Source organism: Seriola lalandi, unplaced genomic scaffold, assembly GCF_002814215.2.
Source record: "Seriola lalandi dorsalis isolate HSWRI2012SDOR001 ecotype SW California unplaced genomic scaffold, Sedor1 jcf7180002054922, whole genome shotgun sequence".
NCBI lineage: Eukaryota > Metazoa > Chordata > Actinopteri > Carangiformes > Carangidae > Seriola > Seriola lalandi.
Genome location: NW_019525474.1, coordinates 152983 through 164687, shown reverse-complemented (window position 1 = coordinate 164687; position 11705 = coordinate 152983). Strand labels below are relative to the sequence as shown.

General features: G+C 42.7%; 2 protein-coding genes across 3 annotated transcripts in view; both read right to left on the bottom strand.

The window, feature by feature from the left end:
• Window positions 1-3031, bottom strand: part of eif4e2rs1 (eukaryotic translation initiation factor 4E family member 2 related sequence 1) — a 6465-nt gene extending 3434 nt beyond the window's left edge. The window contains exons 1-4 of the mRNA XM_023431431.2: window positions 2873-3031; window positions 1968-2058; window positions 1690-1821; window positions 410-514 (exon numbers count right to left, since the gene is read on the bottom strand). Coding sequence (XP_023287199.1) covers window positions 410-514; window positions 1690-1821; window positions 1968-2058; window positions 2873-2889 — 345 coding nt within the window. The 5' untranslated portion in view covers window positions 2890-3031. The remainder of the gene's footprint in view (window positions 1-409; window positions 515-1689; window positions 1822-1967; window positions 2059-2872) is intronic.
• A 2390-nt stretch (window positions 3032-5421) lies between these two features.
• LOC111673607 (phosphatidylinositol 4,5-bisphosphate 3-kinase catalytic subunit alpha isoform) overlaps window positions 5422-11705 on the bottom strand; it is a 19414-nt gene continuing 13130 nt past the window's right edge. For both annotated transcript variants that reach the window (XM_023431425.2, XM_023431427.2), the window contains 12 exons: window positions 11526-11690; window positions 10425-10528; window positions 10230-10329; window positions 9875-9946; window positions 9670-9776; window positions 9399-9520; window positions 9226-9304; window positions 8964-9134; window positions 8755-8872; window positions 8532-8683; window positions 8293-8441; window positions 5422-8084 (listed from right to left, as the gene is read on the bottom strand). In XM_023431425.2, coding sequence (XP_023287193.1) covers window positions 7960-8084; window positions 8293-8441; window positions 8532-8683; window positions 8755-8872; window positions 8964-9134; window positions 9226-9304; window positions 9399-9520; window positions 9670-9776; window positions 9875-9946; window positions 10230-10329; window positions 10425-10528; window positions 11526-11690 — 1464 coding nt within the window. In that variant the 3' untranslated portion in view covers window positions 5422-7959. The remainder of the gene's footprint in view (window positions 8085-8292; window positions 8442-8531; window positions 8684-8754; window positions 8873-8963; window positions 9135-9225; window positions 9305-9398; window positions 9521-9669; window positions 9777-9874; window positions 9947-10229; window positions 10330-10424; window positions 10529-11525; window positions 11691-11705) is intronic.

The following is an 11705-nucleotide window of genomic DNA, read 5'->3' as shown; positions in this document are numbered from 1 at the left end:
GGGGTGGGGGTGGGGGGGTTATTACTGCTCAGTAGTGCTGTCGTTGGTTATTGACAGACAGGACGGTGATTTCTTTACTTTGTCTTTGAAGAACTTTTTCATTGTCTGATATCCCAAAAACACACAGTACAGTAACACTATAGCATTATTACTACAGTATTACTGCAGTATTACTACAGTAACGCTTCAGTATTACTACAGTTACACTACAATATTACCACATCATTACTGCAGAATTATTACAGTATTGTTACAGTATTACTATAGTGACACTATTGTACTATTACTACAGTATTATTACTACACTATTAAAGCATTATTACAGTATTTCTACAGAGACACTACAGTATTATTACAGTATTATTACTGCAATATTATTACAGTATTAGTAGTAGTATCGTGTCGTTACCTCCCACATGGGTTTGATTCCCTCCTTGAACAGATGGAAGTCACTGTGTCCACTCAGATCACCTGGTCGCACAAGGTGACTGTAAAACTTCCAGAACTGCTCCACCTGAAAACACACACACACACACACACACACGTCAGGGGTGATAAACTGTTTGTGACACTGATTTATTTATCTATTGATGACCTGTTGATTGATCAGTGGTATTTCACCTCAACATGATGACAGGTTTTTCTGAGTGTACAGCACTTTATTAGGAACACCACTCTAACACTGGGAACATCCTCTCTCTGTTGACATGATGGGAGAATGGGTGAACAACCAGGTGCTCAGGCGTTCCTAATCAAGTGCTCTGTGTGTGTGTGTGTGTGTGTGTGTGTGTGTGTGTGTGTGTGTGTGTGTGTGTGTGTGTGTGTGTGTTTGAGTTAGGGTTGCACGGTATACCGGTACCAGTATAGTAGCGCGATACTAGAGTTTTGAAAACGGTACTATACCAGCATTTAAAAACAAACGGTACTTTCATTTCACTTTATTGAATGCAAATGAATTGGTAAATTGGAGCCTGTCTCTTTAAGCACAGCGAGGCCAGCGAGTGTGACGTAGTTGCCCGAGAGGATGTAAACCGCCTCCCACGCGCACTCGCATGTTTAGACTGAGGAGGAGAGAGAAACGACAAGTCGCGTCTTAGACAGACGGAGTGGGTTGAAGAAAATACAGTAGATAGAGATGGCAGCTGCAAAAAAAGCCCGAACTTGTGGTTAAAATGGGGCCCGAAGTTCGGTGTGGAAATATTTCGGGTTCAAACCGAACGATAAAGGCGAGCCACTGAACCCAGAAGCACCGCAGTGCAAGCGATGCTACAAAGTGTGTCTCGCAAAAGGAGCCAACACTTCAAACCTGTCGAAACATTTAAAGGACAACCATGCGGACTTGTTCCGAAACTTCAGTCAAGAACGACAGGTGATAATGTTGTTCACCTGTTCACTGCACTGTAATGTCAATGAAAGAAGTACAAAGCCCCTCCCAGCCCAGTAGTAAACCTACAGTGGCCTGCATACAGGGAGCTAAAACATGTCCATGGTTAATAAATATATTTTAAAAATATATTTTTAAGATTAAATTGCATTCTTTAAATATTTAAATAACCAATTAAGGCAATACATAATATAATGAAATATTTTTTACGAAAAGTATCGAAATACATATTGGTATCGGTATCGAAACAGAAATTTGGTATCGTGACAACCCTAGTGTGTGTGTGTGTGTGTGTGTGTGTGTACCGATGCCACGGTGCCAATCTGTCGGATGTTTTGTTCGTAGCTCTGAGAGCTAGCAGGACGACTCGGAGTTCTTCTACTGTACCAGAAAGTGTAGTTATACTGCAGAGGGTGTTCACCTGCACCTGGACACACCTGGCAGACAGACAGGTAGAGAGATAGACAGGTTAATGTTCACCTGCACCTGGACACACCTGGCAGACAGACAGGAATACAAACAGGTAGAGAGACAGACAGGTCTGTTATGATCTGGTGACGTTAAATAAGATTGAAATTGAAACCTTGCGTCGGTTGTTGTTGTTGTTATTGTTGGTCCCGTCACCGTTGTCATAGCAACACTCTGACTCCTCCTGGTCCTCCTCGTCTCTTGGACTGAAACACAAACAGGAAGTGTCTCTGTGAGCATCACACCCAGCGACACTTGAGCTGTATTAACTTCTGTATCTGTGATAATTAGATCGAAACATGTATTGATCAATACATGTATTGATCAGAGACAGTTTAATTATTAGACCACAGGGTGAATTAATAATGTTAAACCCATAGTACATCACTTCTGACACTAGGGGGCTCTGAATGAAAATCACTAAAGACTCTGTGAAGGAGCATTGGATCATGAGAGTTGTTGTTGCTGCCTTGAGTAGATTCATACTCATGCATGGTGTTCACCTGGACCACCTTTAATATGCTAATGAGTGTCACTACACCTACCTCACCTTTAATATGCTACTGAGTATTATTACAACTGGACCAGCTTTAATATGCTACTGAGTGTCAATACACCTAACTCACCTTTAATATGCTAATGAGTATTATTACAACTGTGGAAAAATGAAAGCGATCAAGCAGTAAGTCATGAAACAGAGAAACTTCTGTGAGTGTGAATAAATGCTGCTTTCACAAACTAACCACAACATGTCAATGAACATTCAGATCTTAATAAATCTAACTTTAACTCCAGTTTGACTGACACTGATTTAAACAACAAACAGAAATTAACATCATTTAAAGTCTGCACTCATTGAGCAGGTCGCAGTAAAAGTACCTTTACAACACTAAAATACTGCAGTATTTAAACAGAGTCTGACTTTATCCGGTGAATTGTAATCTGAGGCTAACTGTTAGCCGTTAGCTGTCAGTGTTCCGGTAGTTTACCGTTAATTTACCGGTTTGTTGTGAGTCTTACCGCTCCAGCTGGTTCATCACTCCTCCGTCACCCTCTCTTTATTCACCTTTATTCACTTATTCTATTTTTTCCTTCTTCTGTTTCTACTCATGCGGCTGTGGCGAGGTTACAGCTGCTGTCACTGCGCATGTGCTGCAGCGGCGGACGACGGGAAGGGAAAAGGGACAAGGTAAAATTGTATTTTTTTTATCGCGTTTTTTAGTTTAACGTTTCAGAGTAGAAAAAAGTAAAAGCTGATTAAATTTAATTTAATTTAACATTGAAACAATTCACAGAGGAAACTGAAGCTGTTATTCTATAAATGTTAAATTTATATAAAGATTTATTTCTTATATTTTTATAAACATCACTTTGTCTTTACAGAACTCCACAATAACATGAGATAAACCCAACAGACTCCAGATCAGTGTGTGTGAATATCTGACAACAGCTCGTTTACTAGATAACTCTATATAATTTTATCTATCTATCTATCTATCTATCTATCTATCTATCTATCTATCTACTAATGTTAATACTGTTGTAGTTCCAGGTGTCACCAGCGGGTGGCGCAGCTGTCTCTCTCATCAGTCTCAGCTGACTCTCCTGGAACCTCCCGGTCCTGAGCCTGGCTCTCAGTGTAAACAAAGGGGTGGGCCTGGTAATTTATGAATCATAAGCAGCTCTGTTTCTGATTGGCTGTTGATGTTAAAGTTAAAGTAAAGAGTTGGGACTTTCCACAGACGTTGCTGATCACATTACTGCTGTGGTTTATATGATATTACTAACAGTGTAGATCTGGGTGTTCATCCTGTTTCTAATCTTCTCTTTCCTGTCTTTTTTTTTTTTCCATTTGTTTTAATTTTATTTAATTATGTCTGTTTTTATTTTTATTTTTTGTGTCTGTTTTATTGTTGCTCCCTCTCTGAAGCCTAAGAATTGTCTGAACTGAAACATGTGACAGTTAAAGAGACATATAGTGCTGTTATAGTGATGTTACAGTGTTGTCACTGTGTTGCGTTACAGTGTTGTGGTACAGTGTTGCCCTGACGACTGATGATTCATCAGCAGCTGGTATTTCTGATGGCTGCTGATCCTGAAGTTCAGGCGCTGCAGGGAAACTGCAAGCTGTGTTTAGTGTTTACTGTCACAGTCACTGATTTGTCCTCCAAGAGCTGAGTGTTCCTGACTTTACAGAGACACCTGAAGGCAGTGTGTGGTCACACTGGTTTGGTGGGAAGCAGAAGGAGGAAACTGGATATAAAACTGATCTCCAGTCTGTTCACATGACCGTGAAACACAGCATAGCTGATTAAGAATCAGAGTGATGATGAACCTCAGGCAGGTCAAAGATAAATTTAACATTCATGTTGTGGATTGAGGGAATGTTTGGAAAGCAGTGTACAGTCCTTAAGGTTTTCACAGGACTGAATAATTACAATAAACCCAATGGTAAACAAATAACAATAATGGTAAACTTTATTTGTATAGCACCTTTCATACAGAAATGTAGCACTAAGTGCTTTACAACAAAAGTATGAACTGCACCAAGTGCTTCACATGAAAAGAAAAAGAAGAGACGTAAAATGAACATAAAACATTAAAAGCATTGATCTTGTCACAGTGTGGTGAGGTTGTCTTGTCCTGTCATTTCCTGTTTTATTTTGAAAAGTAATTCTCCTCTCGTTTCAGGTCACTTGCCCTTCCTCATGTGTCAGTCTGATTGCCCTAAGTGTTTCCACCTGTCCCCTATTTCCCTCCATGTGTTTAAATAGTCTGTGTTCCCCTGGTCTTGTGCCAGAGTGTCTTTGTTCTCGTCCTGCACCTGAGCCTTTTGTCCACGTCCACGTCCACGTCCACGTCCACGTCCACAGCCACAGCCACAGCCACAGTAGTTGCCAAAGTAAGCTTTCTGAACCTCGAGAAGAGTGATTTTTTTGTAACAGGAAGCCAGTGCAGAGCAGTCAAAACTGGACTGATGTGCTCTTGGTACTCTTGGTTCTGGTTAATAGCCGAGCTGCAGAGTTTTGAATAAGCTGCAGTCTCAGTGTTTTTTTTTTCAGGAGCCCAGTAAAGCGTACATTGCAATAATCAAGTCGGCTTGAAATGAAGGCATGGATCAAACTTTTAGCATCTGTTTGGTTTATAAATGGCTGTACTTTAGCTTTTTCTAAGGTTGAAAAATAGTTTTTGTCACCTTCTGGCACCTCCAAGATAATGCCAAGACTTGTAACCTAAGATTTAACAGCATTTCTCTTATAGTTTTGGGGCCAACCAGTAGGATTTCAGTTTTGTCCTCAGTTAACTTCCACCATCACTACATCACCACTTCCATTCTCATATTCATACATATGTTGTGGCTTTTTAAGTCCACCAGAGGACGCCAATTTAAAATCTTCATATATAAAGGCCTTGGTTTTTCAGTTTTACAGATAAGTGAATGACACAGCTCCTGATGTGTGAAGAGAGGTGAAGATGCTTCTGTTTAAAATGACTCCAAACAGAAACTACCTGTAAGTACATACCTGTCGCAGGTGAGTCCTGACTGTGGCTCAAACAAAACACGGCACACCTGTTGAGCTTTTATTTTGAAATAAAAGGATAATCCATGAAAACACTGGCAGTCGGACATTAATAAGTGCTTCACACCTGGATCCTGAAGTGTGATGTCACACATCAGGCCCTGCCCCCAGGTGACATGTTGTAAAGTTCAGTTTAAAAAGTCAGAACAAAGCTTTATAACCATATATGGGCTTGGAGGCTCTATGGGACTTCTGATTGGCTGAAGCAGCTGTCCGTGGGCGTCGCTCTGCAGTTAATCCTCGTAACATTTTTAGAAAAAAATCATCATAAAGACAAAAGGTTGAGAGAAAAAACTGATAAAAAGTCTCTTAGAATCAAACAGGATCAATAGTTATCACAAATCAATATTCAACATTAAAAAACTGATCACATCAGTTACATTAATCAATCATCAATACATCAGTTAACAAAACAATCAATAATATTAATCACATGGAAACAAACACATCTTGTCTGCTCACTTCATCACTATGGTAACCAGCACAGTCGATGATGTCATAAATCAATAAATGGATCGGCATGCAGCAGGGGCTCAGGACTAGACCACTGCACACGTTGTCATGGTTACTGACAGGTGTGGGGGCAGGGCCTAATCTGACCTCTGACCTGAACAGAAACAGACCTTCACATTTAAAAAATGGGCATCATCACCCTTTACCCGTCTGAGTGAAACCCTGCCCCCGAAGGCTGGTAGCCAATGAAAGAGGGTAGGAGTTTCCACTGATGCTATGCTATGCTAACTCAACCTAGTCACAATTTATTGTTCCAGTGCAACAGCTGAGTTAACTAATAACTTACTATGGGTTAGAGTGCACCAGCTCAGCTAACAAGCTAGTAGTGTTAACTAGCCTTGCATGATTTATCAGAAGCTGTGCACAAGATGCTAACAAAGAGCTGATCCAGCTAACGGCTAATGAGCAGCTGATTGGTTCAGATTGTCGTCTCAAGACTTTGATCCCTGATAAAACTCCATGATATGTCAGTTCAATCAAAAAATCAGTTGAAACTGAATTCAGATCAGAAATTATTCACGTCTGATTTAGTTGAAGACGTTAGTGATCAGCTGTGGACAGAAACTTTCCATTAATCAGCCGAAAAGATCAAAAGACAAATCAACATGTTCTTTACATTTTAAAATAATAAACATCTTAGGTCAATGGTTCCCAACCTGTGGGCCGGGGACCACTGGTGGGCTGCGAAGGTATTGCAAGTGGCACAAAAAGTAATCTGGAAAACAGAACAATTTTAGTGAAAAGATGTAAATAAAATATATAATTAATGTTTTTAAATGTTTTGCAGCCTGAGCCCTGAGTTGGAAAAGTTTGGGAACCACTGTCAAAATACTATTTTGAAACTAGAGCCATAATTTTATGAGAAAAAGTTGTAAAACCTTCAGAAATACAATGATAATATTGTGAGAAAAGAGCTGCAATATTTCAAATGTCAAGCAGTGATTTTAGAAGGAAACATAAAACCAAGTCCTGAGAAATGTCATAAAATTTTGACAAAAAAGTCAGAGAAAAACATTTGTTACATTTCAATGAGAAAAACGTCATATGATCCTGTTGGTACAAACTGCAGATATTTCTGAAATTAGTTTTATCATCACAGTTTGATCCTGTTTGATTTTAACTTAACCAGAAACATGATTGGTCACTCTGGTCTGATCTCAGTACATTGTCTCCGCCTCACAGCTGGTCAGCTCTGCCTTCCAATTGGTCAGAACTCCTGATTGTCATAATATAATAATAAGTACTGATCAGTTATTGGAGGTTGTATTGCTCTCAGGGTGACCACAGTGTTCACTTTGCTGGTTTCAATAAAGCTGGTTTCATTTAAATTCTCCAAACAAACATCAGTTTATAAAGTTACAGCTGATTCGCAATAAAATTTGATTCAAATGTACGATACAGCAATAAAGTGTTTTTCTTTTAAAAAGCTCCGTCTGTATTTAGAGCAGCTAGCAGCGCTAACAGGCTTACTGTAGCAGCGACTGGAAGACATTTATGACATCGTCGTCACTTTCATCTTTTTCCATTATCAACATCATCATCATCATCATCATCATCATCATCTTTTCTCAGCATGCCTATGGCATTCTCTACAGCCCCTCTGACCTATGACCCTGAGATTCAAGTTGCTATGACAAACATCCTACCAACACGACACTGTGACAATAAAACCTGCAACAGACACCTTCATCATCATCCTCATCATCCTCATCATCAAAGAATAGTGCAGTAAACACGTGTGTATGCTTGTGTGTATAGATCAGTGCTCGCTGACATGTGTCTGATGGTGTGTGTTTTATATAAATGTGTTATTTATAAATGTGTGTTATATATTAATGTGTATAGATCAGTGCTCGTTGACGTGTCTGATGGTGTGTGTGTTTAATATAAATGTGTGTTATATATAATGTATTATATATAAATGTGTGTTATATATAATGTGTTATATATAAATGTGTGTTATATATAATGTGTGTTATATATAAATGTGTGTTATGTATAAATGTGTATAGATCAGTGCTCGTTTGGCATGTGTCTGATGGTGTGGAAGATCCAGTCCATCTTGGTGCTCCAGCCTCCATGATGAGCATCGTTCATCTGTTTGGTGAAATACTCCAACGCCTCCTGCTGGCTCTTCTCTGAGAGACAGACAGGTGAGACACAGTGAGACAGACAGAGACACAGACAGGTAGACAAACACATGGAGGCACAGTGAGACACAGAGACACAGAGACACGGACAGGTAGATAGACACATGGAGACACAGTGAGACAGACAGAGACACAGACAGGCAGAGGGTCCACCACCACCACCACACCCCACCCCCCACCCCAGTGTCTGTCTCACCCAGGGCCAGCGTTTTCCTCAGGTAGGCGATGTCATCAAAGCTCTGGAGCTCGGGCATGCCGCAGCCCAACAGGAGGGAGAACAGGTTGATGAAGAGGCTGGCGTGCTGACGGATGGCCAGGTAGGCTTTATAACACATCTCCTGGAACCTGACACAGACAGACAGGTAAAGAGAGAGTGAACCAAACAGAGAGTGAGACAGCAGGACCAGCATCAGACAGGTGAAGGGCGGCTGAGACCTCTCAAACTCCTTGGTCTTGGTGGACTCCTGCACTCCTTTACTGATGACGATTAGGAAGTCCTGCGTCAGGACGAAGGGAACTCGCTCCCTCTTGTAGCCGAACTTCTTCTTCTTGTGATCCAGGAAATGACCAAAGTCGATGTGGAACAACTGGAGGAGGAAGAGGAGGAGTCAGGAGGAAGCTCTAGACCGGTTTCCGGATCGACGGGGGACTGACTCACCTGTCCGTTCTCCTTCACCATGATGTTGGAGTTGTGTCGGTCTCCGATTCCCAGGATGAACGTCGCCACGCAGTAACCTGCACAGGACCGGGTGAACAGGTCGATGGCCCGGTCATACCTGAGAGTGTTGGAGACAGGTGTTTAGACAGACAGACAGACAGACAGACAGACAGGTGTTCAGAAAGACAGGAGGACAGACAGGTACTGACGCCTCCCCCCGGTTCTTGTCTTTGATCCAGTGGTGCAGGGTGTTGGAGTTGAACTGCAGCGCCCCCTTCAGGCCTCCTTTACACTGGATCTGCATGATGGTGAAACTGTTCTTCACCACCTCGATCAGACCCACACAGTCCCCGATGGACAGGCAGCCGTACGGCAGCATGCTGACACACATTAAACACACACACGCGCTCGGTTAGCCAAGTGTGTGATGATGTCACAGCTACAGTCGCTGATGATGTCACGGGTTCTCACCGCAGGTCCAGGCCCTGGTTCTGCCAGATGTTCTCCATGATCTTAATGATCTGCAGAGTAAGCATGTCCTGACGCAGGTCTGCAACACATTACCCACAACCCCCCGGGAGAGTTCTGCTGTTAGCACAGTTAGATACTGAAATCAACGTTATCGTTAGTGCCGAGCTAGCTACCGTCTCCGTTCTTGAAGATGATTTCGTTGTTGGTGAAGAGCAGCTCGGACATGATGTCGGGGTTCTCCCAGTTCAACCACAAGGGGCGCTTCGCTGAGGACATGATCCGGCACTCTTCCAGTCTAAAGACACAGATTTACTTTACTATCAGTCAGGTAATTCATCAGTCAACCTGTCAGTGAGTCAGTCAGTTAATTCATCAGTCAGTCAGCCAGTTAATTAGTCAGTCAGTCAGTCAGTCAGTTAATTAGTCAGTATGTTAGTTGGTTACCTGAGGTTTCCCAGCTGGTGAACAGGGTTCAGAGGAGACACAAATCCCTGCAGAGCCTCCATGTAATCTGGACGAGACATATGTTCAACCAGGAACTTCATCTGAGTCTGACAACCAATCACAGCACAGCAACATGTCACCATCAGCCAATCACAGTTCATGACATCATTCAGCAGAGAAACAAAGACAGTCTGCGTTTTCATACTTTCTGTGTCTCGTCCTTCTTCTCCTGTTTCAGTGTGTCGGTCAGGTTCACCAGTTTATCCATGGCCTCAACCTGCACACACACACACACACATACACAGACACGCACACACACACACGCACACACACACACACGCACACACACACACACACACGCACACAAACACACACACAGACACGCACAAATACACACACACACACACTCACACACATGCACGCACACACACACAGACACACGCATGCACACACACACACGGACACACACACACACACAAACATGGAAAGAAAAGATCCATCATTCATCTATGTGTTCAGGTGTGTCAGTGCTCAGTGTGTTCAGGTGTGTCAGTGCTAACCTGTCTGTTCAGGTGTTTCAGGTACATGCCACAGGCTCTGCAGAAAGCTTCCAGCAGCAGACCGAAGCGACGGGACACTGTCTTATTGTGCATCTCTGACCTGTGAAAACAGAAAGCACAGGTGAACAGGAAAGACACGCAGGTAAACTTTACTGATTTGAACTGTTCCTTCACTCCAGACGCCATGTCACTCACTTGAGATGCCAGAAGAAGAAGTGTCCTATCCTTTGATTGGTCAGAGCTTTCTTTATGAGGAAACGAGCCAGAGGATTGTCCAGGTACATCTCATACTTCAACACCTGCAGACACAATTTAGATTCTCTCCTGACACTCAAAGCAAATCAGCTGAAAGAGCGTTGATCAGCAGTCAGCAGTTTAATTATATAAATATGGTCACATGGTACAAACAGGTAGAACAGGTGACTTGTGTATAAGTCACGTTACAGGTACATGAGGGTGTCATTCCAATTCTGTCTTTCCTATGATGACCTACGCAGAGAAAGGTGTTATGGGTAACTGGAGGTCACGGAAGAGCTGACCTGCACTTTAAGACCAATGAAAGTCCTCAGTCAAACTGAATGTTTTCTCTTGAATCCTCTTCACAAAGTTTCTGTGGCTGACGTCCCTTCTCATGGACAATTGTGCTTACAATAGCCACAGCGATTGGCTGGAGGGACTGGGCCAGTGAAAGACCATGGAAACTTCCAGTAATAAATAAAACAGCAGTGAGAAATAAACAAATATTAGATTAAAGGTGCTGTTTTTCACTGTCATGGAGGTGTTGTGAAGTAGATCTCATGTCTGTTAGTGAGAAGGCAGCACATGCAGATCTACAAGCTGCAGGATATCAGTGTTGACAGGACAGGAGTCGTATTTCCTGTCAGCAAGGGAGTGAAGCTGTTCCCAACGTTACTTAAAAGCCTCATCATTTCTCAGCTGAGCGGTCCCAAACGACAGCTCGTTACCAGCTACGTTACAAGCCAGACAGGTAGGAGGTAACACCTTCCTCTGCCCCTCCCATACCTGTTCATTCACAGGTGTCAGAGTCATGAACTCAATCAAACACTGATCATCATTAATAATACTGAACAATCAATTTACACAAACTACAGTCCCAGTCTCACACATGCAGCAGGAGGTGACTCGTACCTGTACCAGGAGGCGACTCGTGACTCGTACCTGTACCAGGAGGCGACTTGTGACTGAACCAGGAGGCTACTCGTACCTGTACCAGGAGGCGTACCTGTACCTGTACCAGGAGGTGACTCGTGACTTGTACCAGGAGGTGACTCGTACCTGTACAAGCTGCAGCAGGTACTGCGACAGCTTGTCGTCCGTTAGGCCTTGCACCAGGCAGCGTAGAGCGAACTCTCTGACCATTGGATCAGGAAAGTTACAGTCCAACAACTCCAGAGCCGACTCGGGCTCCATCAGAGGCCACTCCTTCAACAAACAGTACATCTGTGGGGGAGGGGG